General features: G+C 44.5%; 2 protein-coding genes across 7 annotated transcripts; one reads left to right on the forward strand and one right to left on the reverse strand.

Annotated features, from left to right (window-relative positions):
• Positions 1 to 1,165: 1,165 nt before the first annotated feature.
• LOC130428822 (cation channel sperm-associated protein 3-like) lies at positions 1,166 to 13,780 on the reverse strand. 6 transcript variants are annotated; one of them, XM_056757085.1, is made up of 10 exons: positions 13,488 to 13,780; positions 13,117 to 13,147; positions 12,925 to 13,017; positions 12,605 to 12,752; positions 12,296 to 12,523; positions 12,033 to 12,206; positions 11,613 to 11,747; positions 10,847 to 10,954; positions 1,969 to 2,132; positions 1,166 to 1,634 (listed from the first exon to the last, which is right to left on the reverse strand). In XM_056757085.1, exons 3-10 carry the CDS (start codon positions 12,975 to 12,977, stop codon positions 1,544 to 1,546), a joined length of 1,101 nt encoding a protein of 366 aa, XP_056613063.1. In that variant the 5' UTR covers positions 12,978 to 13,017; positions 13,117 to 13,147; positions 13,488 to 13,780; the 3' UTR covers positions 1,166 to 1,543. The 6 variants fall into 6 exon arrangements, with proteins under 6 accessions (XP_056613063.1, XP_056613062.1, XP_056613061.1 ...); XM_056757084.1 differs by lacking the exon at positions 13,117 to 13,147 and having other exon boundaries at positions 13,566 to 13,692; XM_056757083.1 differs by lacking the exon at positions 13,117 to 13,147 and having other exon boundaries at positions 13,488 to 13,654.
• On the forward strand, positions 13,531 to 26,597 carry LOC130428821 (uncharacterized). Its single transcript, XM_056757082.1, has 14 exons — positions 13,531 to 13,661; positions 20,379 to 20,573; positions 20,720 to 20,938; positions 21,762 to 21,856; positions 22,361 to 22,411; positions 22,628 to 23,012; positions 23,611 to 23,889; positions 23,968 to 24,117; positions 24,240 to 24,325; positions 24,650 to 24,700; positions 24,974 to 25,355; positions 25,493 to 25,663; positions 25,735 to 25,854; positions 26,521 to 26,597. The coding sequence occupies exons 1-14, from the start codon at positions 13,547 to 13,549 to the stop codon at positions 26,547 to 26,549; spliced, it is 2,328 nt and encodes a 775-aa protein (XP_056613060.1). The 5' UTR covers positions 13,531 to 13,546; the 3' UTR covers positions 26,550 to 26,597.

The raw sequence follows: 26,597 nt of genomic DNA on the forward strand, positions 1-26,597 counted from the left end.
ATCTCCTCCGGCAAGTAGAATGTCCCTTCTCCATCCTCCTCCTCTATGAATTTGGGGTATGATGGCACAGGTCCGCTCTGACTTTTCCTGTCGTGGTAAAGACTGCCACGCCCCAAATCCCAACCCTACGACTCCCTGCTGCTGCCAACCATGGCACGATAACCCACAGTAGAGCTGTCACGATTATGAAATTTGGCTGACGTTGATTGTCTGTTGGGCTTTGACATTTAATTCTCATTCATTTATATTCGGCTTTGAAACAAGGATATTTTTATGAATATAAGTATGCGTTTTTTTTATTACCCAATTGCTTCCATTGCTTACCCAACTTGTAAGTCGCTTTTGATAAAAGCGTCTGCTAAATGACTAAATGTACGTGTAAAATTAGTTTTATCAGGAGTGAATTGAATCTCCCATTGAATTGCTATCAGTCATAGAAAAGCTTCTAGTCTGTTTTTTTCTAACTTAAAAGACTTCAGTCAAATTTTACGTCTATGTTAATGACATTTTGGTAGGCTGGTTTTCACGTTGAGATTAGCTTAAATAATATTAAATTGTACTACAGGTTTTTGTGGTATATGCTTTAAAAATTATTGTTGGTATATTTTACCAGTATCATCATACTAAAGTTACAATATATACACTAAAATATGATCTGATGAATATATATGCAGGCACTGCTGCTCCCCCTTGTGTCCTCCATAGAGATGTGCAATAAATGAGGTCAAACAATGGTGAGGAGACGATTATTTAATAATCATTACAGGGGCTAGGCAACAGCAGTAGGTATTCCCTCACACACAAACAGATCAAACTTCACTAAGCAATATCTTGTCAAGTGTGCTGTGGTGCCACGCAGCAGCGGTGTGTCCAACATTCTCTGACATAATGAATTCCTGCCTGGACTTATGTTTTGAGTTTTGACTCATGACACTGGAGCAAAGAGGGTGAATCAAACACCCACTACCAGTCATCCCTACCGGACACATCGACCTTATTGCTGGCTGTGATCCAAATCCATGACTCTCATGCCTATGAGCCCTAACTATCCTCTTACTGAACCTTTCCTGATGAGGGTCTACATACAATTCTCAGACACCAAAATGATCTGTGGGCTAGCAAAAATAGGATGAGATGTCTTCTTATTTGCTTAATCAATTTTTTATTTTGCTTTGTGTAGTCATTTTCCAGTATATCTACAATAGTTGCAATATAATAGCACAACATTAATAAGTCTGCAAATAGAGGAAAAGTGCATGCGGGATGTGAAATAAAAGCTGGTTGTTTTTGCACTGAGAAAGTGTTAGAGAAAGAAGAAGCAAGCGGCCAATGCCATAAGACAGAGTTAATAATAATAATAATAATCAATTTTATTTATATAGCGCCCTTTCAAAACCAAAGGTCGCCTGCCAAAGTAGAGTTTGAAGAACAAAATCAAATAAACATAAACATCAAGAACAGAGGTCAGATGACATATTAACAAAGAGCATACAAAGAACAACAAGGAACAATTACAAAAAAGTTGAAATTTCACAGTTTTTCATTAGTTGGACGTTTCAACACCATCGGGGAGATTCCTCAGGTTTAGCATCTCCTTGAGAACAAGCAACACTTCAGAGTTTAACGCCTGTAACCTACAACAAAGTTATGACAAGAAGACAAGATTTTGCCTAAAATTACACTTATCATTGCAATCGTTTCTATGTTGAATCATTAGTGCATTTGTGTTTACATACAAACAGTTTGTACATATTACAGCTAACATTGTACTTTGTAATGCAGAATATTTTAGTGCAGTTTGGATTGATGTTTGTCAAAGGAAGATAATAGGATGCGTTATATGAAAAAGTTGTACTGATAAAAAATACAATCATCAAAAAAAAAGAAAACTATTAGACTAAAGGGAGTGATCACACAAGATGTATTGTGATAGCAATGGTAGAAAGGTGGTCTGAATTAGTTACTCACTCTGTTCTGATTTTATTCATTTTTTTCAGCAGTGCGATCTGTTGTGCGATGTACTCTGGCGTAGTGGACCAGCTTTTGGTCACAACTGTTTTGTTGTGCAAAGACACAGACACCTCCACCTTCTTCAACAGTTTCTTCATGTCTTTCTGAATGTCCACGTCTCTCTGTATTGCAAGGAGTATTGACCTAAGTATTATTCTTTTTATGAATGCCTGATTATATCTAGTGTATGTACCATTATTTGAATATTTCACTATTCTTTTGTGTTAGGGTCAATGACATATAACAACCACTTGTGTGGTGCGACCAATAATATCAATATTCGTAATACATTAAAAATAAAATATTTCACATTTTTGTGGCTGAAATATGAATCTCTGATGCTTAAGTGAATGGTATTTTTAAAAAAGTTTAACAGTTGTGTGCAATTTTCAGGAAAAATAAGTTTGTTAATTTTGTTCATTTAAGAAGACAAAATTATAGAACAAAAATATGAGATGATGTTTACTTACCAAAATTCAAAGAAATGAACATACTGTGGAGTACAAGAAATGAGGAGACAAAAGACGAAGATGCGTCGAGTCAGCTTAGTATCCACTTTAATATTCCTCACGCAGAACAGCGAGTGAGATCAAAACAAACACACACGTAAAAACCGGAACATCACTAAACTAACTCCTCCCTCCCTTAAAGGTACAGTACCCTGGTGAATGTCTCTTAATAACATAACACTTGTGGTTCGCCACACATGCCCCCCCCCAGAATTCACCCCTAATAAAACATAGGTCTCTATACATAATAACACAACTGAACAGATTTTACAGTTTTAAGGAAAATCAATGACAGGGGGGCGGATCAGGCGGCCATAACGGCCATAACGGCTTCGCTTAACAGGAGAAGGGCGAAGGGCCAGGGGCAGAGCAGGGCAGGGGCCGAGGCCGCCGCAGGGGGGCGCCCTCGCAGTGGAGGCTGGGCCAGTTGAAACGGTGCACCAATATCCACATGAGCAGGCTTGAGACGATCTATTGCACCCGCTCAGGCCTGCCCCCCATATCCACAACGAAGTTCTTAGACCCCCCCACCAGGACGCGGAAGGGTCCATCGTAGGGGGGCCACAGCGTGGTACGATGACCATCGTGGCGGATAAAAACATATTTGGCCGACAGTAAATCCTTGGGCACGTAGGACTGGGGGAGGCCATGGTGAGATGTGGGAATAGGAGCAAAAGCATCAGCAATGTCCCGGGACCTAGCACGATGAGAGGCCACCAATCACTGAGCCGTGGCATCAGGAAGAAACTCCCCCGGAACGCGCAAAGGCTGTCCGTACACAAGCTCGGCCGATGAGGCTTGAAGATCTTCTTTGGGGGCGGAGCGAAGGCCAAGCATGACCCATGGGAGGCGGTCAACCCAGTCGGAGCTCTTAGCGAGGCCTTCATGACGCGATGAAACCGCTCACAAAGTCCATTGCTCCCTGGGTTATAGGCTGTGGTACGGTGGACCTTCACCCCCAGAACCTCGGCGACCGCAGTCCAAAGCTCTGATGTGAACTGCGGACCTCGGTCCGAGGAGAGGTCGGATGGTGTGCCAAAACGGGCCACCCAAGCCAAAATAAACGCCCGGGCCACTTCAGCTGATGTAGTGGAAGACAGGGGAACCACTTCAGGCCACCTGGTGGTCCTGTCCACCATGGTGAGGAGGTAGGTGTAACCACGGGAGGGGGGAAATGGGCCCACCAGGACCACATTCACATGATCAAAACGTCTCTCTGGCACTTTGCAGGGTGCCAAAGGGGCCTTGGTTGGACGGGTCACCTTTGCTCGCTGGCATGCCACACAGGCAGCAGCCCAGGCTCTGACATACCTCCGCAGGCCCGGCCAGACAAACTTGGCCCCCACCAGCTTTGTAGAGGCCTTCACCCCTGGGTGGGAAAGACTGTGGATGGCGTCAAAAACCTTACGCCTCCAGCCAGCAGGTACCTTAGGGCGCTTTTGTCCAGTGGAGACATCGCAGAGGAGTGTAGCGTTGGCGTATCGAAAACCACATCCTCCATGAGCAACGCCGTGGGGGTCGTCCTGTATGCTTGCACCTCAGCGTCCGCGGTCTGATCCACAGCCATCGTAGCGTAGTCGAGGCCTAAATGGACGGACCCAGCAACAGCCCGGGAAAGGCAGTCTGCAACGAAATTGTCTTTACCTGCCACATGCTGAATGTCAGTTTTGAACTCTGAGATGGCAGAGAGCTGACGCTGCTGTCGACCAGACCATGGTTCCGAAGACTTGGCCATAGCAAACGTTAGCGGTTTGTGGTCAACGAAAGCCGTCAAACGCCGTCCCTCTAACAGAAACCGGAAATGACGGGTGGCGAGGAAAAGACCCAGAAGCTCCCTGTTGAAGGCGCTGTATTTCTTCTCGTTGTCACGGAGCTTCCTGCTGAAAAAGGCAAGCAGCTGCCAAGCTCCACCCACCCACTGTTCACACACCGCCCCCACGGCATAATCAGAAGTGTCCGAAGTAAGAGCAACAGGGGCGGTCGGAGACGGGTGCGCCAGCAGAGCAGCGTTGGCTAGCGCGGCTTTGGCAGCCTCAAAAGCATCAGTCATCTCTTGGGATCAATCCAACATGTCCGCCGGCCTCCCAGCCCGCAAGGCGTCGTATAAGGGTCGCATGAGTTGGCCTGCATGGGGGAGGAAATCGTTGTAGAAGTTTACCATACCCAGGAACTCCTGCAGGGACTTCACAGTGCGTGGGCGTGGGAAACTGGCGACTGTGTCCACCTTTGCAGGGAGGGGAACAGCCCCCTGTGGGGTGACGTGGTGGCCGAGGAAAGTGATGGACGACCGGCCAAACTCACACTTAGCCGGGTTGAGGATGAGACCATGCTCATTGAGCTGGCCGAATAGCTGCCTGAGATGTGTCAGGTGGTCGTCTGTGGACGAGCTGGCCACAAGAATATCGTCCAAATAAACAAAAAGGAATGGCATGTCCCTCAACACAGAGTCCACGAGGCGCTGAAACGTCTGCGCTGCACCCTTGAGGCCGAAAGGCATCCGAACGAATTCAAAAAGGCCAAAGGGTGTGATGACTGCTGTCTTGGGGACATCCTGTGGGTGGACAGGCACCTGGTGGTAACCGCGCACCAGGTCCACCTTGGAAAAGATGGTGGCACCAGCTAGGTGAGCGGAGAAATCCTGTATGTGCGGCACTGGGTACCGGTCCGGAGTGGTGGCGTTGTTCAGGCGACGAAAATCACCACAGGGACCCCAACCGCCATCAGCCTTGGTCACCATGTGTAGGGGGGAGGCCCACGGGCTGTTAGAGTGGCGCACGATGCCGAGGTGCTCCATGGTAGCGAACTCCTCCCTGGCGATCGCAAGCTTGGCAGAGTCGAGGCGCCGGGCCCACCACCAACAGTGGTGATGTAGTGCTCCACGCCATGCTTAGCCACCGCCGATGAAAAAGTGGGCGTGGTGATATCAGGGAACTCAGATAGCAGGCGTGGATATAAGTCCCCGGTGGCAAGCGTGTTCGACAGACAAAGCGCCCCCACCCCTCCAAGTGTGCAGGGGTATGAAGCAAAAGATAGGGCGTCGATTAGGCGGCAGTTTGTAACATCCACCAACAGTCTGTAAGCGCAAAGGAAATCTGCCCCAAGGATTGACATAGACACGGCGGCCATTACAAAATACACTTCCACATACCTTGTACCATAGGTACGAATGGGTGTGCCGTTGGCAGCATCCATCGGGGGGCCGTGCCTGCCAACCATAGTGTCCACAGTTGTCGCCGGCAGGATGCTGCGTTGAGCCCCAGAATCAACCAGCAGCCGCCGGCCAGACAAGGTGTCAGTAATGAATAACAGCTTGCAGTCACGGCCAGCGCCCATAGCTGTTAATGAGCGCCAGCCCTGGCTTTTCCCTGGGCTCTGAAACTGCAAGGTTGGCGACACTGCTTGGCCTTGGCCCCAAACCTGGAATGGTAATAACAATGGTAATAACCGTCCTCACGCTGTCGGCGGGCCGTCACGGCAGCTGCAGTGTCAAGGTCATCCTCCGTTGGTCCAAACGGGGCAGCGGTGTGCTGGGGAGGCAACAGCGCATGGACAAACTGCTGCCGGTTGGCGAGAAAAATCCTGTATGCCTCCACAGCCAGCGCCCGGTAGTCACTCGAGGAAGGGAGGGTGGAACTGGCCAGCGCGGTACGCACAGGTACTGGGAGCTGCCGCAGGAAAATGTGTGCGAAAAAGGAAAGAAGGATCCGCGGCGCCCAGCACAGCTAGCATCCTCTCCATTAACTCGGACGGCTTGCTTTCACCAAGGCCGTTCAGAGACAACTGCTTTCCTCAGCTCCGACAGTTCAAAAAGTTTCAAGAGGAATGTTTTGAGTGCGTCGTATTCACGGTCAACCGGAGGAGCCTCTAACAGCGCCATAGCCCTGGCCGTGGTCGAGGCATCCAATGCTGCTACCACGTGGAAATATTTTGTAACGTCCTGCGTTATTCCTCTCAGCTGAAACTGAGCCTCAATATGCTGAAACCACGGCCGTGGGTTGTGCTTCCAAAAGTCCGGTAATTTTACGGTCGCGGCGCAGGTAGCACCGTCGTTAGCAGCGCTGCTAGCAATAGCATTTTCACTACCTTCGTGGTGTGACATAAGTAAGCCGTATCCAACACGCGTCGGGGTCACCAATTGTGGAGTACAAGTATGAGGAGACAAAAGACGAAGATGCGTTGAGTCAGCTTAGTATCCACTTTAATATTCCTCACGCAGAACAGCGAGTGAGATCAAAACAAACACACACGTAAAAACCGGAACATCACTTAACTAACTCCTCCCTCCCTTAAAGGTACAGTACCCTGGTGAATGTCTCTTAATAACATAACACTTGTGGTTCGCCACAATACTTGATATGAACATATGAACAAACATAATTGTTTCTTAAATACTAAGGATTTGTAAGAAAAAATGTTAAACAATGTAAAGGAAATTAATCCATTTTAAAATAAATCACGATAGCACCACGTAACATTTTTTATGTATATGGCCAATTCATAATTGAAAAACACTTAAATGACTCAATTAAATGTTTTTATAATTTATGTGTACACCACATACTTAATGTTAGATTAACCGCAAAATATATGGTTTGTTATTTGTTATTGGCATGTTGAAAATCCTTATGCGTCATTGACCCGTTATACAATCTGTTAACAACTGCATATTCTGACTTTTAATGTATGTGTGCATTTAGAGGTTAAAGAGATACTTCACCCAAGAATGACAATTCTGTCCTCATTACATTTACTTACCTTCGAGTGGTTCCAAATCTGTATAAATGTCTTTGTTGTGATAAACACAGAGAAAGATATTTGGAAGAATGCTTATAACCAGACAGATAATTTCCTACATTAACCCCCATAGTAGGAAAAATTACTTTATCATCTTTTTTTTTGTTTTGTTGAAAGAAGACATTTTGAAGAATGTAGGACAGCAAACAGTTCTGGGGCACTTTTGACTACCACTGTATTTGTTCCTGCTATGGTAGTCAATGGGGGTCAAAATCTGTCTGGTTATAAGCATTTTTCCAAATATCTTTCTCTGTGTTCATCACAACAAGGAAATGTAAACAGATTTGGAACAAAAATTTAAAGGTGAGTAAATGATGACAGAATTAAATTTTTTGGGTGAAGTACCCTATCCCTTTAACAATAACATATATACAGTTGAAAGAAAAAGTATGTGAACCCTTTGGGCTTACTTGGATTTCTTCATAAATTGGTCATAAAATGTGTTCTGATCTTCATCTAAGTCACAACAATAGAGAAACACAGTCTGCTTAAACTAATACCGCACAAATATTATACGTTTTCATGTTTTTATTGAACACAACATGTAAACATTCATAGTGCAGGCAGTGGCGGCTCCAGACACTTTTGATTGGGGGGGCAATGGGGGGTCCTGGTCATTTCAAGGGGGGTCTCATGAAAACCCCCAAAAAATACAGTGGACATGGCTAATAACTGCATATTACTGCTACTAAACAAATAAAACCATATCCATGCACACTGTGAAAAAAATGACGACAGGCAAAACAAAAAGCCGCGTCTTTTGACAGAATATTCAAGACACTGGTACTGTTTGAACCACGAGTAACTTAAACCCCTGGATGCTGCCCCTGCGATCCAAAAGAACGACACGGTTATGATTTTAATTTAGGCTGTCTTGGTGTCTCGTCTGGGCCATGGCTTAAATCCCCGGTTAAATCCTTTCCATTTCAAATAACGTATGTGCAACATTAAATGCAAAATGAAAATAAAAATTCAATTATATCAATTACATTTGTAATCATAAAACCCCTGTAGGAACTCCCAAATGTAATTGATATAATTGAATTTTTATTTTCATTTTGCACTTAATGTTGCACATACGTTATTTGAAATGTATATTTAGATACACAATTGCATTGTCAATTTACATACTGCATTGCCATTTTGCATATTACATTGCAAATAGAATTTTGCAACACATATGCTTCCATATGCGAGTTGCTCAGGTCCCACCTCCTCATCCTCTAATTCAGTGGTTCTTAACTCTGGCCCGCGAGATCCATTTTCCTGCAGAGTTTAGCCACTTAATGTAGGGCTGCACAGATTGTTTGGCATATCGCATTAAAGTACCGCGAGAGCGATTCAAATCCGTACAGAACAATCTGCACTTGAATTGCTCTCGCGGTACTTAAATCTCATACTCTGATAGATTTGCGCAGCGCCGCATTAAGTTGAACGCGTCTATTCCTAAAGACGCTGATTAGCTTGTTCAGGTATTTTATATCAGAGTTCGGGCTAAACTCGGCAGGAAAATGGATCTCGCGGGCCAGAGTTGAGAACCACTGACCTAATTCCTCGGTGTCCTCTATTTCTAATTCTACGATCAAGCAGGGCTCCCCCTCCACTGCAATGGGTATATTTTCAGTCCTATTTCTGTCTGCTGTCAATATGTTTTTAGGTATGACGAAGCGATCCATTTTTAGCTTAAAGATATAAAGTGCGTTGCAGCACTTGCGGGCTCGTGGCAGCGCCTTGAACGCAATGACGCAAGGCGCAGCGGCAGCAGCGTTCATGGGGCGTCGCAGTGATTCTTGTTTATATTTTTTTATATGTCGAATAAATAATGAATTATTATTGTTCTGCGTAGTTTGAAGAGGGCCATTGTTAAATCTTTATCCCGGATATATATATTTTAATATATATTAAATATTTTTTAATCACGGAGGCGGTGGGGGGTCAAATGGGGGGTCAAGGCGTTTTTTGGGCGGGTCTTGAGACCCCCCAAGACCCCCCCTGGCGCCGCCGGTGAGTGCAGGGTGGAAAAAGTATGTGAACCTTTGGGTTTAATAACTGGTTGACCCTCCTTTGACAGCAATAACCTCAACCAAACGTTTCCTATAGTTGCAGATCAGACCTGCACAACGGTCAGGAGAAATTTTGGACCATTCCTCTTTAGAAAAGTGTTTCAGTTCAGCAATATTCTTGGGATGTCTGGTGTGAATCGCTCTCTTGAGGTCATGCCACAGCATCTCAATCGGGTTGAGGTCAGGACTCTGACTGGGCCACTCCAGAAGGCGTATTTTCTTCTGTTGAAGCCATTCTGTTGTTGATTTACTTCTATGCTTTGGGTCGTTGTCCTGTTGCATCGTCCATCCTCTGTTAAGCTTCAGTTGGTGGACAGATGGTCTTAAGTTTTCCTGCAAAATGTCTTGATAAACTTTGGAATTCATTTTTCCATCGATGACAGTAATCCGTCCAAGGCCTGAGGCAGCAAAGCAGCCCCAAACCCTGATGCCCCCTCCACCATATTTCACAGTTGGGATGAGGTTTTGATGTTGGTGTGCTGTGCCTTTTGTTCTCCACACATAGCGTTGTGTGTTCTTTCCAAACAACTCAATTTTGGTTTCATCTGTCCACAGAATGTTTTGCCAGTAGTGCTGTGGAACATCCAGGTGCTCTTTTGAAAACTTCAAACGTGCTGCAATGTTTTTTTTGGACAGCAGTGGCTTCCTCCGTGGTGTCCTCCCATAAAGTCCATTCTTGTTTAATGTTTTCCTTATTGTAGATTTGTCAACAACAATGTTAGCATGTGCCAGAGATTTCTGTAAGTGTTTAGCTGACACTCTAGGATTCTTCTTCACCTCATTGAGCATTCTGCGCTGTGCTCTTGCAGTCATCTTTACAGGACGACCACGCCTAGGGAGTGTAGCAACAGTGCTGAACTTTCTCCATTTGTAGACAATCTGTCTTACCGTGGACACATGGACATCAAGGCTTTTAGATATACTTTTGTAGCCCTTTCGAGCTTTATGTAAGTCAACAATTCTTGATCGTAGGTCTTCTGAGAGCTCTTTTTTGCGAGGCATGGTTCACATCAGACAACGCTTCTTCAGAACAGCAAACTCAAAACTGGTGTGTGTTTTTATTGGCCAGCTTTAATCAACACATCCAATCTCATCACATTGATTGGACCCCAGGTTGGCTGATTCCTGGCTCCAATTAGCTCTTGAGTCATTAGCCTAGGGTTTCACATACTTTTTCCACCCTGCACTATGAATGTTTACATGTTGTGTTCAATAAAAACATGAAAACGTATAATATTTGTGCGGTATTAGTTTAAGCAGACTGTGTTTCTCTATTGTTGTGACTTAGATGAAGATCAGAACACATTTTATGACCAATTTATGAAGAAATCCAAGTAAGCCCAAAGGGTTCACATACTTTTTCTTTCAACTGTAGTTCACTAGCTGTTATGTTCTGGTAATAAGCATTAGACATTTTCCATGTTAAGAATGTCCATGTTTTCCAACTGCCTAATCTAAGCTTTAGCTAACCTCTCCCTGAAGCAGCTCTCTGGCGATTGATTCTTGCTCCAGGGATAGAAGCTTTGTTTGGGTTGCTGTGTTCGTTGGGGTCTTCTGCTTGATTTTCACACAACCACCCTGTTAAAAATAAAACTCTGTGAGAACATATAAAACAGAGAGAAGAAGTACTTCTTTACCAATCATTTAAGTAATTACTGTATATAGTCACACAATTTGGTTTGCTCCCTCTATATGGGTGTACGTACAGTAACAACGAAAATATTTACATTAAGCTTTTAGAGGATTCTCCATATAAACTGTATTACACATAAGCCTTCTACTTTGCTTTTATTGAAAGTGCTTTTTAGTCACTATCACTTCTTTGTTAAAGTGGCAGTCACTCGGGCAGCTTCTGCATATCTCATGTTAATCTTGAATATCTTCAAATATCCATGAGTCTTTAGTTTGATCACATTTATAAAAGACAGATACAGCTGTATGATTATTTACCGTTTTTTGACAAGTTGACCATGTCAAGTATGAGAAGACAGCACGTTTAACATCGTAAATAAGTAAGAATGCATGAAACACCGTTGCACAGCCGCTTTAAAGTGTATAACTGGCGACACTGTTTATGTTGTGTATACATCATAAACAGAACTGGCCTGCCTAGGCAAGCCTTTTGCTGAATTCTTACTAATCATTTTTGTGTAATAATTCTGTAAAAAAAGTATTTGTAAACCTGCTTTAAACTAGTGAACATCGGAAATTGAAAAGTAACAACAGACAATATTACACTCAGTGAGTAGACTGCAAAGATCATCCTGAGGAGCAAGAAGTGGACAAGAATGATGAAGGATGTGGTGAAGATCCAACTGGAGCTCATGCCATCTTCCCAAAGTTTCTGCTGAACTTCTGTCCAGTCATCCAACTGTTGGCAAAATTGACAAAAGCTTAGTTAGGTTACCTATAAATCAAAATGATTACATTAGTGACTAAACCTGTACGACTCCATTTGTGTTCCATGAAAGCAAGCAAGCCAAATAGGTTTGAAATGACACGAGAGTAAGTAACTAATGACAGAACATTGATATTTCACATTTTGTAATGCCTTATCCAAAGTTATTATCTTCTAAATGTGTGGTGTGGTGCAACCCATTCATGAATCCAAAGAATAATGGATCATTTCTAGCTGAGTTTTAAAGATCCATCTTACTATTGCCAAGCGGAAAAGAGTCAGGAGAGCTCCGCTGAGACTACCCCAGCTGTCAGGGTCTGCAGCAGCAAACAAATCGTGTCCAACAACTGCATATATCAGCATCACCTCCAATATTAGGGCAAAAAAAATTATGGAAATCTGTGTTGCCCTCAGGTATGCTGCTATAATTGCCTACAGTAAATCCAGAAAAAAAGACCATATAAAAGTCTACGGCCGACATCAAGAAGTTAAAAAGGTTAAAGAGTTTGTTGTATGCTGACTTGTAAAACATCTGGGTGAGGTAAGGTGTTCAACAGTCTGAGGGACATAAAGACGTGCAGTATGCTGGCATCCTGCCATCTGATGCCCACACATGCACAAATACATAAAGCCAAAACCACGGTGAAAGAAAGGATGTTAGAAGGGCTTCTCCAGTAATCCCGCCAATGGACAAAAACCTTCATTGTGAACTCAGTGAGGTAAACCAACAGGAAAAAGTTGTGGCCCATCTATGGAAAACACGTAACGCTTACATTTATGATCTACTGTAAGATATCTGTTTTGAGAGCAATGTGTTAGTAGTCTCTTACCTCATACAAAGCCTCCTTCAGAGGAACATCCTGAAGAACGCTTTCAAGGATAAGAGCTACATTGCATAATGCAATGAAAAAATGAATGCATCCAGCAAACAGTCTACTTTGGCAAACTGATGTAATGTAAAGGCGGAAATTATTGTTCCTGCAAGAAAAAAGATATAATTAGTTGTTAACTGGAGGGAAAAAGACTTAAGGGAAATAAGATCTGATGAATTTGCATTTAAATGGTTTGCCTTGAAGCATATTAAAAACACCACACGTTGCATCGTTCTCTTTTTGTTATCAGACTTTACAAAAATGACACTTTTATATACCCAGCCTCTTCACCAACAGCCAGAATTTCGCTGCTTTCTTCTTTCTCTTCCATCTCTGGACATCCGTCGTGCGCTTAGTCCTAGTTTTGCTTGCTATAGTAACAGTTAGAAAAACAAAATTACAATCAACAAACAGGCTTTGGCGACATCTTCTGTCATATACATGTCACTACAATGGGTTGCTAGTCGCACCTCCCGTGGACAGTGTTGTTACGTCAATATGCTGCACTTAATAAACAATTGTTAGTGTAACATAAAATACATTAAAACATTTGAAATATTATTTTCGAGGACGAAAGTAGAAATGATTAAGATAATCGAAAACCTTTTACATTTTTGATGAATCTGCTATTGACAACATCTAACAACAAGCCAATTCCTTGAAAATGACATTTGTTATTGTAAAGAGTACTTTGTTATTTCAAGCAAAAACAAAAGTACGTTAGATTGATCGAATAAGCTTGAAGCATTACAACACGAAAACGACGCCGTTTGCAGGTTCGCTTTAGTTCAGTCAGTGGTAGTTTTAGCGCAGGCATTTTGCGACTTCTACAAAGACTCACTGTCAACACTCGATTGTGCATTACGATCATCGACTCGTTTTTACTCATCGTAGGCTATTATGAGTGGTAAAAACATGCCGAAAATGTCCTCCACCAGCAGCCAGCAGGAGGTGAGCAGCATCGAGCCGCGGAAGTCGCACCCGAAAGATGCCTGGACCGTCAACATCCCACCAGGTTTGTGAAATCAGAGGGGGCTTGAGCTGTTTACTTGAACGCAAGTCAGCCACGAGCCACCAAGCCTAGACGGCCAATCCCTGTAACGTCAGTTAGTCGCATTTTGGTTGTACATTATTTTTTTACTGTATCTACAGTAAACATTGTTTTATAAACAGGATGTGTTCCCTGGCTTTTGAACCAATGACCTTTGCACTGCTCATGCTTTACCACCGGAGCTACAGAAACACTTGTGTATGTAGGCTATACATATGTAAAGATATATACACACATTCAACACCTTCAAGAGTTTCCCTGTTACTAAGTTTATAGAGCGTTAGGTCATGGGTCTCATACACTGCAGTTCACTGCAAGTCATTTTGAATAAAAAGATCCTCCAAAATGCTCAATTGTAAATGTAAACTGAACACTAAATACAATTTAACAACAGTTAGTATTTTTTTGCTACTGGGAATCTGTTTTGGAGATTGTGTGTGTTGTGCGCGCGCGCGCGTGCGAGTGTGTGTGATGTTTGATACGATAAGTACAAACTAAAACTAATATTTACTTATGTTGGCAAGAGAGATTCATCAAGAAAATGTCAAATAGAAGAAAAAATATTTAGCATAGAAAGAACTAACATAGGTTCAAATGTGTACAGACATTCTGAAAACTCTGTAACATCAGATGAACATGTCTATGAATTGTTTTAATGAAATTAGAAATAGTAAAAAAGAATCAAGTTTTAAATGTATATTTAGCATTTTTTTAAAAAGTCAGCTTGACCCCAAACATTTCAGGAAGGTTGAAGCATGTTCCTAGACTTTAACAAAACTGTAATCAGTAACGTTGTTGCTTGGTAACTTTGCATTTTGAGAAGCTGCACATTGATATAAACGTGCTGTCATCTGTTTGTGGTGTTCTTCTTGAATATATGTTCCCTTCCTGTCAGTCTCTCGACGTTGTGTCGAGAACGACAGATGGAGTTCTCCCTTGAGAAACAATCAACTCTGACTACTATAGAAAAGGCCAATGAAATTTGGCGAATGAAATTTGCATGCCGGTCTCCACCCCCGGATGTCCGGTATAAAAGGAAGCCAGCGTGCACCATTCATTTACCTTTTGTTCTTCAGAGCCTTCACTCATGACTACGAACAAAAAAAATTCAACAAATTATCCTTCTACATTGGTGGATCTACGATGTAGAGCAGCGGATCGTCCCTACCTGCAGCGTCCTTCCCCTGGGCGTCTCGGTGGATCCGGAGGTGTTAGAGATTTTTTCTAAAAAGGTCCTTTTCAGGACTGAGCAATCTCCAGCGCGGCATGTCCCGCTGTTCTCTTGGGTGCGGCACCCTCATCGAGGAGTGGGATGGACACGATCACTGCATTAGGTGTCTGGGCGTCCAGCACGCTGAAGCAGCGTTCGTTGACACATCTTGCCCGCACTGCAGAAGTGATGTCAACCATGCTAACCCGGGGATACGTGGTTCCTGTGGTCGGAGCGCGATGAAAACCGCGCCCAACCCGGGTACCATGTTTGGTACTATGCGTGGTGTCTGTTTCCCAGCAGCCCAGGACCCCTTCGACATCGGCTCCGGTTCCTGTGCCCCCACAGGCGGCACCCCGGAAGCGGAGGTCGAGGGGGAAACCTCCACCCCGTCAGCAACGTCAGCAAGAGAAGTGACACTGATGGGAAGACCCTATGGAGAACAACATCGGGCCCGACTTTCACAGCTACGGCTCTGATCGATCGGTACTGGACGGCTCCTGCCTCGTCACCAAAGCTGGGCCCTTTTCAGGGCCTGGCGCCCACTTACTCACAAAGAGTTTTTCTGTTCCCCCTGGGTGTTCCTTCTAGCCGATTGCACACTCCACTGGACTGTGCCCGGCAAACCTGACCTCATGCCCTGGCGAGGCGTAGGGTCGTACACACGACAGCTGCCACCACTCTCAAACCGACAGTGGGTGCAGCTGTCCCGCCAGGTAGGTAAGTAAGCAGGGGTTCCCCCCGTGACATGGTTAGCTCTGCCAGCCATCAAACCACTCTCCGTGGGAATGGTGAAGCAGACCGTCCCCTTGATCCCCCTGTCACAGTCCCTGGGAGCTCGAGAGCTGCCCACACTGTCTCGGTGGCTAATGAGGGCGGTCCGTCTTGGTTACTCGATCCAGTTCGCCAGTGACTGTCCGCAGGAGGCGCCCAGCCGGTGTTGAACTGCCTGAAACATTTCAGGCAGACAGCGGTCCCCTTAAACAATTCAGAGGCTCCTGGGCACATGGCGTCCTCGCCGGGTAATACCCCTCGGGTTGATGCACATGAGACCGCTCCAACACTGGCTTCAGAGTCGAGTTCCGAGGAGAGCGTGGCACACCAGCAGCAGGCGCATGGTGATGATGCCCTGCTTCCGACGCACAATAACCCCTGGTCTTCCATGACTTTTCGACGGACTAAGGTCCCTCTGGGCAGGTTACGAGGCAAGTCGGGGTGACAACGGACGCCTCCCTGTAGGGGTGCGGTGCAGTGTGTAACGGGCACGCAGGGCGGGCGTTGGACGAACCCCCGCCTGTGCTGGCATATCAATTGCCAAGAGTTGTGGGCAGTGCTACTTGCACTGAGCAGGCTGCGGCCTCTCGTGCGGGACAAGCACGTGATGGTCTGAGGACAGCACTATAGCTGTAGAGTACATCAGATCGTCAGGGTGACGTTCGCTCACAGCAGCTAACACAACTTGCTCGACGCCTCCTCTGGTGGAGTCAACAGGGGACCCGTTCCCTGCGGGCCACACACCCCGGGCAAACTGAACTAGACAGCCGATGTGCTCTCTCGTCAGTTTACACCTCGTGACCCAGCTCATTTGGATGCTGTTCGGGTAGGCCCAGGTAAACCTGTTCGCCTCCCGCAACACCACCATTTGCCCGCTATTGGTATTTGGTATTTACACCGCACTGGTCTAACCATGTCTGGAACACCCATGTCTGGTCTCTAGACGGGACGAGAAGATCCTGAGTTGGCTACTCCCCCTGTATGGCGGAGACCATCACCCAGGCTAGGGCCCCATCTACTAGGCGGTTACACACCTCTAGACGGCACCTCTTCTCGTCCTGGTGTCTCTCTCAACGAGAAAGACCCACTGAGGTGCTCTATCAGGATTGTGTTGTCCTTCTTACGAGACTGGAGACTAACATCTCTCCTCCACATTGAATGTTTATGTAGTCGCTATCGGCACTCATCACGACTCAGTTGATGGAAAGTTTCTAGGATGACACGACCTGATCACCAGGTTCCTAAGGGGCGCGAGAGGGCGGAATCCGCCTCATCTCCGCTCCATACCCTCTTGGGACCCTATAGTGGTCGTGGTGGCCTCTGGGTCCCCCAAGAGCCCCTCGGAGGTTCCAATCTTCCTCACCCAAGTAAGACGGCCCTCCTGATGGCGCTCGCTTCCTTCAAGAGGGTAGGGGACCTCAGAGCATCCTCCTTGTCCCCGGATTGCCTTGAATTCAGCCCTGGAAACTCTCATTTTATCTTGAGACCCAGGCCCGGATGCGTGCACAAAAAGTTCCCACTACTCCCTTCCGGGGCAAAGTGGTGAACTTGCAGGCGCTCCCCATCGGGGAGGAAGACCCAACCCCATTCGTGTTGTGTCCAGCGCATGCATTGCGCTACTACCTGAGCCGCACGCAGAGCTCAGAAGCTCTGACCAGCTCCATGTCTGTATTGGAGGACAGCAGAAGGGGAAGGCTGTCTCCAAGCAGAGGCTGGCGCACTGGGTCCTGGATGCTGTTACGACGGCATTCCAATCTCAGAATCTCCCATACCCATTGGCAGGGGCTTACTCTGCATGGGGTATAGCCACCTCCTGGGCACTGGCCAGAAGCGCCTCCCTAGCAGACATCTGTAGAGCTGCGGGTTGGGCTACGCCCAAACACCTTCGCAAGGGATAACAACCTGCGCGTAAACCCGGTGTCAGCCGACGTCCTACGTGGCGACATGTAGGACTGGCATCCGGGGGGGCGTATGCCTGCGAAAGGTAGGTTGGGTCACCCTCCAGTAGGTTGGGTTAGTGTGCTATCTACCTCTCTTCTTTCCCAAACATATGGCTAAAAATAGGTATATCACCAACTTCCCTTCTTACCCAAATACTGGTTAAGAACAGGCATTCCATCCATCACTAAGCAAGCACACCCTGGGGACTGGCTGGGCAGAGCAGCCATCCCCCTTAGGCCGGGATACCATATGAACTATCACAGATAGCTCTAACTCGACCTAGTGCTACCGGACGTCTGTAACACCCGCTCCGTGGGCTGTTCTGTCTGATGTATCCTCATGAGAATGGTTCCCACTCCTGGTAACCCATGAGCTTCCCCAGGTGGACCTCCACCTCGCGGTTAACTACTCAGTCCACACGTTCCATGCGTTCTATGCGTTGTATGTAACCAGCTCTCATCCTTCCTCACCCAGAACAACCTCCTGGACAGCAACCAGTCTGGGTTCAAGACCGGTCATTCCACTGAGACTGCGCTGCTCTCTGTTATTGAAGCCCTGAGACTGGAAAGAGCTTCCTCTAACTCATCTGTTCTCATCCTACTGGATCAATCTGCCGCCTTTGACACTGTTAACCATCACATCCTCCTATCCACTCTCAAGGCTATGGGGGTCTCCGGAATGGCGCTACAATGGTTCAGGTCTTACCTCTCGGGCAGGTCATTTAGAGTATCTTGGAGGGGTGAGGTGTCTGAGTCCCAACATCTCGACACAGGTGTCCCTCAGGGCTCAGTGCTTGGCCCGTTGCTATTGTCTGTATACATGACATCCCTAGGCTCTGTCATCCGGAAACATGGCTTTTCCGATCACTGCTACGCGGATGATACACAACTATACCTTTCTTTTCGCCCAGACGAAAAGATTCTGCACGCATCTCAGCTTGCCTAGCCGACATCCCGCTCTGGATGAATGACCATCACCTGCAGCTGAAAGTTTCAATGACAGAACTGCTTGCAATCCCGGCCGATACAAAGACTCATCACAGCCTCTCCATTCAACTTGGCTCATCAACCATCACATCTTCCAGAAAGGCAAGAAACCTGGGAGTGGTGATCGATGATCAGCTCAACTTCACAGATCAAATTGCTAGCACCGCCCGGTCCTGTAGATTCATCCTCTACAATATTAGGAAAATTAGACCCTTCCTATCAGAGCATGCTACGCAAGTCCTAGTACAGGCTCTGGTCCTGTCCAGACTGGACTACTGCAATGCGCTACTGGGTGGACTTCCAGCTTGCACAACCAAACCTCTACAGATGATCCAGAATGCTGTGGCAAGAGTTATCTTTAATGAACCGAAGAGAGCACACGTCACTCCTCTATTCATTAAGCTACATTGGCTCCCTATAGTCACTCGCATCAAATTCAAGACTCTGCTCCTGGCCTACAAGACCACCAGTGGTTCGGCACCACCTTATCTTCACTCGCTACTGCAGACATATGTACCCGCCAGATCCCTACGCTCTGCAAACGAATGGCGTCTTGTGGTGCCATCCCATAAAGGTAAAAAATCTCTCTCGCGCACCTTCTCCGGATCTGTTCCATCTATGTGGAATGATCTACCTGCTGCTACAAGATCCGCAGATTCTGTAGCCATCTTTAAGAAACGTCTGAAAACACATCTCTTCCGCCAACATCTTACTGATCTGTTCTGACTCTTTTTTCTTCTCTACTCTTTTCTTCTCTACCCATAAAAAAAGTATGAATGATTCTGTATACTGTGTTAGGCTATATGAGACCAGTCTTCTTTTTGATTGCACTTATGCTTTTGTTGTACTTGTGCTATCCCAATTGCTTCCATTACCTACCCCACTTGTAAGTCGCTTTGGATAAAAGCGTCTGCTAAATGACTAAATGTAAATGTAAAATGTAAATGTTCTCCTCCAAGGACGAGATCATACCTGTATCCACCATATTCCTCCCCACGGGTAGGAGGTGGCCTCTGCAGCGCATCCCTAATTAAGGAAGTTGCGCTTACCCGGTGTAAACCCGAGCCGGACGGCCTCTCGCCAGTAGAGAGCTAAGGCCTCCGTCCGTGAAAGGTTACCGGTCAGGGCTGTACCCATCTTTCTCCAAGAAAGCTCTGGAACCCCCCTGACTACCGCACTGGAAGGTTACAGTTTCGCTAAAGCATCAAGCTGACACGCCCAGACCTGTTACCGTCGCTTCACTAGAGATTGTGACGGGATACAGCGTTGTGGCGTTTTCCTTAGGCAACCCCATCTGTCATTCTCGATACAACGACGAGACAGAAAGGGAATGTCTTGGTTACGTATGTAACCTCAGTTCCTGATGGAGGGAACGAGACGTTGTGTCCCTTATGCCACAAACACGTATCGTATTCTGCTGCAGTGGTGAGAGGCTCTCAGGCTCTTCAGAACAAGAGGTAAATGAATGCTCTATGCACCGGCATCCAAATTTCATTGGCCTTTTCTATAATAGTCAGAGTTGATTGGTTCTCAAGGGCGAACCCCCTCTGTCGTTCTCGACACAACGTCTCGTTCCCTCCATCAGGGAACTGAGGTTACATACGTAACCAAGACGTTTTTCCTTTTGGGTATTTTTTACAAGCTATAGGTAAATTGTCATGAATTAAAATGTATCATGTGTTCATTCAGTGTTTAACGTGAGATTTTCGGTTCTTTGATATTTAGTGTTTTGAAGTTATGAAATGAGTGACTTGTTCTCTTATTTTTTAGATGAGAAAAAAGAAGTTTCATTCTTTCAGAAGAAATGGCGGACAGAAAAAAGCTTGACTTCCCACAGAGGCGACGAAGTGGTCAGCATACACAGTGACCAAAACGAAGATGAGCCGCAGCCTGTTCCATCCGGCCTTGGTTCGGCTCATTTAGAACAAAGAACTGACACATGTGTAGCTGATCCCAGTCCAGCTGGTGAGTCTGCTTTCAATTATTGTACACTTTTTCTCCTTGCAGGCAGCATGAATGCACTGTGTCACACTGTTTGATTGTTTAACCTATTAAGACTTTGAATGGGCAAACGTATCTGCAATGTGGCTTTCTCTTACGTGTCTTTTCAGGTATGCATAGTATGTTTTGGACGTTTTGTAAAGTTTCCCGGCAGGGCAACCAAAGCGTCAGCACAGAGCCCGACCAACATCTTACCAAACCCAAGCGCAGGAAACGCGTATTTCAACGAAAGCCTTACGAGCGCCATATCTTTTACGAAAGACCTGTCCCGCATCCATCCGATCCAGAGCCCCCTCATGGATTGTATTTAACTGACCCCAGACCATTTGGTGAGTTTTTAAATTATTACGAGATTTTTGCATTAAAATATCCAAGAACTACTAGACTTCATGAGGTGCAGATCGACTAGCATCTGACATCAGAGCATCGTGAGAAAGCGGTATTGGTGAGTTCCTCTAGTGATGATTTTTAATGTCACACGCTGAACTCCGCAGCACTGCAAGCGGTGAATCGCATGTCATGACAAAACAGTGAGTCTCATTAACTCATTTGCCGTCAGCCTTTTAAAAAAAAAGTTGCCTACGCCAGCGTTTTTTAACATTTTCACCTAACTTTAATGGCTCACAGTAAATGTTCTGTACAGAATATATGGACAAACAATATCTCAAATGAAAGAACAGAGTCTTAGCTTTTAAACAAAAGAAACCGTATTCTATCTTCATTTGTTTGTTTTTTATCACTCCTTAGATGTGGGTATGTCTCTTCAAAAATGCCTCATTTTGATTAAACAGCTGAGATAATTGACGTTTTTTGTCACAGATTCCGCCTAGATTGCACTCAGAACAATCATTAAGAACAGATAAAACATATACGTTCTAGGTTCTGGAATTCTGTCCTTCTGTACAAACACTGATTGCTGCAAAAACTCGTCTTTGGCGGGGAAGCGTTTTTTTTTTATTGACGAGATAACTAGTCAAATAAATCAAAGTTTTCTCCCATCATTCCACTCCAAAACTCTTGTTTTGTTATCATTTTGTTTCAGGTGAGCAGACTTGCATTTGATTTTTTAGATGAATATTTCTTTGCTGACAACGCTGGTTTTGTAGTTCCTGTAAAACAGCCTTTAATATTTGAACAATTTTCACTTTATAGGTTTTTTAGAAGACTTTATAGAGCGCTATGGAAACCATCCTGAAAGCTACGATGCCCCCCAATCATGCGTAACTCGCAGATCTGATGGCCAACGAGTAAGTTTCATTTTTTCACACCCATTTTTCTTTGAGTCTCAAAGGAAAAGTTCATCAGAATAAGAAAATTCTCTCATCATTTACTCGCCCTTACGACATCCCAGATATTTATGACTTTCTGTTTTCTGTTGGTTACATTTAATCATATCCGGACACTTCCAGCTCTGTAATGCCATTGAATGGTGCTCATGTTTTCAAATGCCTCAAAAAGTTCATTCATCCATCAGAAAGTAATCTGACTGAGAACATTATCTTTCGGGACTCCTTTAGTTATGACAGGATTGCTTTAATTGCTATATTTGTTTGACTGCTTTATCTCACAGTGTTTTTTAAGGCAGTTTGATTATTTTCTGATGAAAGTAATAAACTGTCTTGCGTGGCTTTCAATTTGAGAAGCACTGTTGCTGGAAATCCTCATGTACAGAGGCGTGTGCTTACTGTATGTGGCACAGTTTCTTATATGTACACCGTTTACTTCCGCTCACACACCTTGTGTCTTTTTAGGTCGGCATCAGATTTGTTGAAAAGAAGACAAGTGACAGATTTATTACCATTGTAAGTATAAAAAACTTCTGAAGATGATGATCAAATTTTTTGTGGAAAATAAAAGAAATGGGGAGACATTCTGCAATATACATTTTCAGCTCAAACTGATATACAGATAATGAAATGAAAATATTGTAATAATTGAACTCTAGCGTATGTGAAATACAAATGATTTTTGATGACAGTATATGATTGTAGTAAGCTAACACATTTAATTCTTATTAGCCCGGGTATGACAAGCCTTTGAACTCAAAAGTCGCACTGAACGTGTTGCTGTCGAAACCCCCGAGAGCCCAGCACGTGGAACAAATGTGCGAGTGGTTCGACACAAAAAGATCACTCATCATGGTTATGGAAAACCTGCAACCCTTCAAGACTTTAAAGAAGTTTATTCAAGGCAATGAGTCTTTATTGACCGAAGACATGGCACAGGAAATCATGAGACAGGCAGTGATGGGAGAAAAAGAATGCCTTGATCGGGGTGTGTTTCATCAAGGCCTCTATTTGGACACCATCTTGTTCAACCCCAAGAACCTGAAGCTCCATATCACAGAATTCAGTAAAGGGACTATTGTTGACACTGCTGACTTTGACATCAGCCAATACAGCGGTGAGTGTGTGTCTTGTATCCTGTGTACATGATCCTTTCACAAACTCTCTACAGCATATCCAAAATGATCAGGATTAGCACACTTCTGCGTTTACTGCATTTTGAAAGTTTAATTGTCCTTTTATGCCACGCTGCCTGTGTACCACAGTACACAATGCAAATCAGCATAAAGTTATATTAAAAACATTGAGCAAAACTCTTGAATCCCCTCATTAAAATGCTTATTTAACTGACCATGTAGATTTTATAACTTAAATAACTTTTACATTAATAGCCATCACGATATATCTTGTGCTTTGAAGAAGACGATAATAGACGATGGAGGGTTCAGAAGAGCGATTGACAGCATACAATATAAGCATAAAACATTACCTATGCCATGTCACTTTAACTAAGGGTGAGCGTCATATGCTCAACTCTAAAACAAACGCTACTTTAGTGCTGCTCCTGCGAAGCAAAGCCGAGGAGCTCACGCATGCCATATGAATGCTTTCATCTGTTAACATGGGATATAAGAAAAACAGGCCTTAGACTGAACATGTACTGTGTAATGATAAATCTGTTTGCTAAATTGTACAAAACTTGCTCTCATGAACAGGTAAAAGCCTCCCCGTGGAGTATAAGAAGAGAGCCAGATACATCGCGGAAGTGGAAACGGTCTGGTCTCTCGGCAGTTTACTGTATATGATGCTTGTGGGACATGAGCCTTACTGTGATGAAGATAGAAAGGCCACTGAGACGCTCATCTTTGAGTACACTGCAAGCAAAGCTCCATCCACCCAAAAGGAGAAGCATTCTTTTAAACAGAAATTTAAAGGTATGATGGGGAAGAAAAAAGCGACACCGAACCAGCATGAAAGGTTTAGTTTATCCAGAGGTGAGTGGAGGGACACAATAATGTGACAAACATCAGCGTGCCATGTGATACGTGACTAACCAACTCTCTCTTGTACAGAATGCCAGGATTTATTACAACGCTGCTTGAATCGCAGTGAAGTCCACAGAGCGACTCTTCAACAGATTCTGGAACATGAGTGGTTTCGAGTTCGACTTGAGCCCAAACCGCCGTGTCCATTATCTCAATACAAAGCCCTTCCCAAATCTCGTCAGTAGACTTTGTTTATGATTTAGCCTAAAGATTTGATTTTCTTTGTACGTCTCCTAGCTGCGTTACATTTCTTGCTTTAAAGTCAATACTTTACAACTGTCCTTTTGGTTTGTTTTTAGCTAAATTTACTGAGCAGTATGAAAAGGGAGAGCCACTTGAGTTTGGCAGAATGTGGAGCTGTACTAGGAAAGTTGATGGCCAAGAGGTAAGCTTCATGTTTTTCACCTCCTCTATTCTTTGAGTCTTAACATAGTGATGAGTGTCCACTAGTTTAGTTAAAATGTCTGCAATATCCCCAGCTTTATTTTAATGTGTCAGCTTTATAGACAATTTTTGCTATGTCTGTGAGCCTGCTTCATTTCACGGGGCTTTTAATGAAGTTAAGATATTTCCATAAGAAAATACTTGAATAATTGTATAAGAAAAGAAGAGAAGCACTGTTGCTGTAAGTTCTAATAAACACAAGCATATGTGTATGTGACAGTTTCTTAACATTTACTTTTGCTTTCATGTCATTTTGTGTTTGCAGTTCATCATGAAACATTCCTCATACTCAGTTTTCGACCGACGTGTTATCTTGGTAAGTAGAAATTAGGAAATGTGAAGAAATTAATAGTTTTTCAATAGAATTGCAATAGCAAAATCCATGAAGCAAAAGGGGAAATAAATGTTGCTTTTCATATACATTTGGTAGCTACAAATGAATACAAATTCATTTTTCTCTCTATTAAAAAGGAAACATGTATAACACAAGTATTTTCATTTGCTGTGCCAGACTTATGGACCTCGCTGTGTCTCAGTACAAATGGTCCACAGACAGTCAGCTAACCTTTTGTTCAACACTTTTCTCTAGGTTGATTATGGCACAGTCATGGATACTGAAGTGGGTTTAAATGTGGTGATGCAACAGATGCCGAGTAGCCACGGCGTTTTACTGATGGAGAGCGCATTTAGAGACACATCAGGACACATCTTGGTTTTCAGACACCCGGGTCCCTGCAAGTCCTTAGAAAAGTTCCTCAAACGCAAGGGAGGTCGTGTGAGTGAACACATGGCCCGTGAATTCATGGTTCAAGCAGCGATGGCAGTGAAAGACTGCTTTGACCAGGGCGTGTATCATGAGGACATCACTTTGGTCAACTTCCTGGTGAACACGGAGACGCAGAAGCTGCTGTTACATAACTTCAGCAAAGGGCAGCTCGTCGACACCGAATACGACAGCAGCCTATACAGAAGTGAGTGTGTGTCGTGTATCTTACAATCATTTATAAACTCTCTGCACATTTATCGGGCCATCATTAACACTTTGAACTAATGAAAATTCTGAAAGTGATATGTTTGCTAAATTGTTGAGGATCATCATTGCTTTCAGGTAAAGCCCTCCCTGTGGAATTAAAGAAGAGAGAGAGATATTTGGCAGAAGCGTCAGTCGTCAGTGCTCTCGGCTGTATGCTGTACACCATGGTGAATGGAGGTCGACCCCGTGTCACTAAGCGTGGTTGTGGAACAGATAAGCTGACCTTTCGCAGCAGTTTATCCAGAGGTGAGACGCAATAATGAGACGCACATCAGTGTGCCACATGATACCTGACTAACCAACTCTCTAACCAACAGAATGCCAGGATTTAAGCGTCCACTGCTTGAATCAAAAAGTCATCCACAGGGCAACAATACAGGAGCTTTTGGAGCATGAATGGTTTCAGGTCCATCTGCCGGATCACAAAGAAGAGTCAGGTAGTGTAACTTACTCTGTTTGAGAGAATACACAAGAGAGACGCAGCAGTACCGTCACTGGATGAAAAATCATTATTTAAAATATGGCCACATCTGTTGTTGTATTCTGCTAGTTGATTCTTTGAGAGTATGACAGTCAACATCAAACACAGGGGTTCTCAAAGTGCTCCACAATCCGTTGCCAGGGGGTTTGCTTCATAATAATACGATATAAATTGCATTGCTGTATTATTAACAGGCCATATTTACATATAATGGTTACTGTAATACGATTCAGACATGGAAGGAAGGAGGCTGGAACCGGCAAACATTTAAACATTTAATAACAGAAATAATAACAGCCGGCGGCCCCTCACGGCCGACCGCCGGCGAACAAAACATAAATACAAATCACAAGAACATAAATACAAACTTAACATAACTTCGGGCCCGGACCTCTCTCTTCGACGGTCCGGTCGCTCGTTCGTTTTATATGCTCCCTATCTCCTACGTGATTCGAGCCCAGTGTGTGCACAGCTGGCGCTAATTCACAATTACTCACCGGACTCGAACCACGGTCTCGCCCCGCCTACTCTACTACAGTTACAAATCACAACAATCTGTCATGAAGCACATGTCCAATATCTGCTTATCCCTTTGACAATTTACTTTTGATTTATTTTTCAGAGGCAATTTTTTCTTGTTTGACTTCGTAAATGGCGAGGACGAAGAATGTGAAGATGAAGATGCGCTGACGAAGCCGC

Source organism: Triplophysa dalaica, chromosome 9 (assembly GCF_015846415.1).
Source record: "Triplophysa dalaica isolate WHDGS20190420 chromosome 9, ASM1584641v1, whole genome shotgun sequence".
Classification (NCBI taxonomy): Eukaryota; Metazoa; Chordata; class Actinopteri; order Cypriniformes; family Nemacheilidae; genus Triplophysa; species Triplophysa dalaica.

Excerpts from the sequence above, each read along its gene's own strand:
- LOC130428822 (XM_056757085.1), bottom strand. The coding sequence starts at position 12,977 with ATGGAAGAGAAAGAAGAAAGCAGCGAAATTCTGGCTGTTGGTGAAGAG. Across the intron at positions 12,753-12,924 it reads GCTGTTGGTGAAGAGGCTGG|GAACAATAATTTCCGCCTTT; the intron begins GTATATAAAAGT and ends TTTTTCTTGCAG. Across the intron at positions 12,207-12,295 it reads CTCACCCAGATGTTTTACAA|GCAATTATAGCAGCATACCT; the intron begins GTCAGCATACAA and ends GATTTACTGTAG.
- LOC130428821 (XM_056757082.1), top strand. The coding sequence starts at position 13,547 with ATGAGTGGTAAAAACATGCCGAAAATGTCCTCCACCAGCAGCCAGCAG. Across the intron at positions 23,890-23,967 it reads AAGGTTTAGTTTATCCAGAG|AATGCCAGGATTTATTACAA; the intron begins GTGAGTGGAGGG and ends TCTCTTGTACAG. Across the intron at positions 24,118-24,239 it reads CAAAGCCCTTCCCAAATCTC|CTAAATTTACTGAGCAGTAT; the intron begins GTCAGTAGACTT and ends GTTTGTTTTTAG.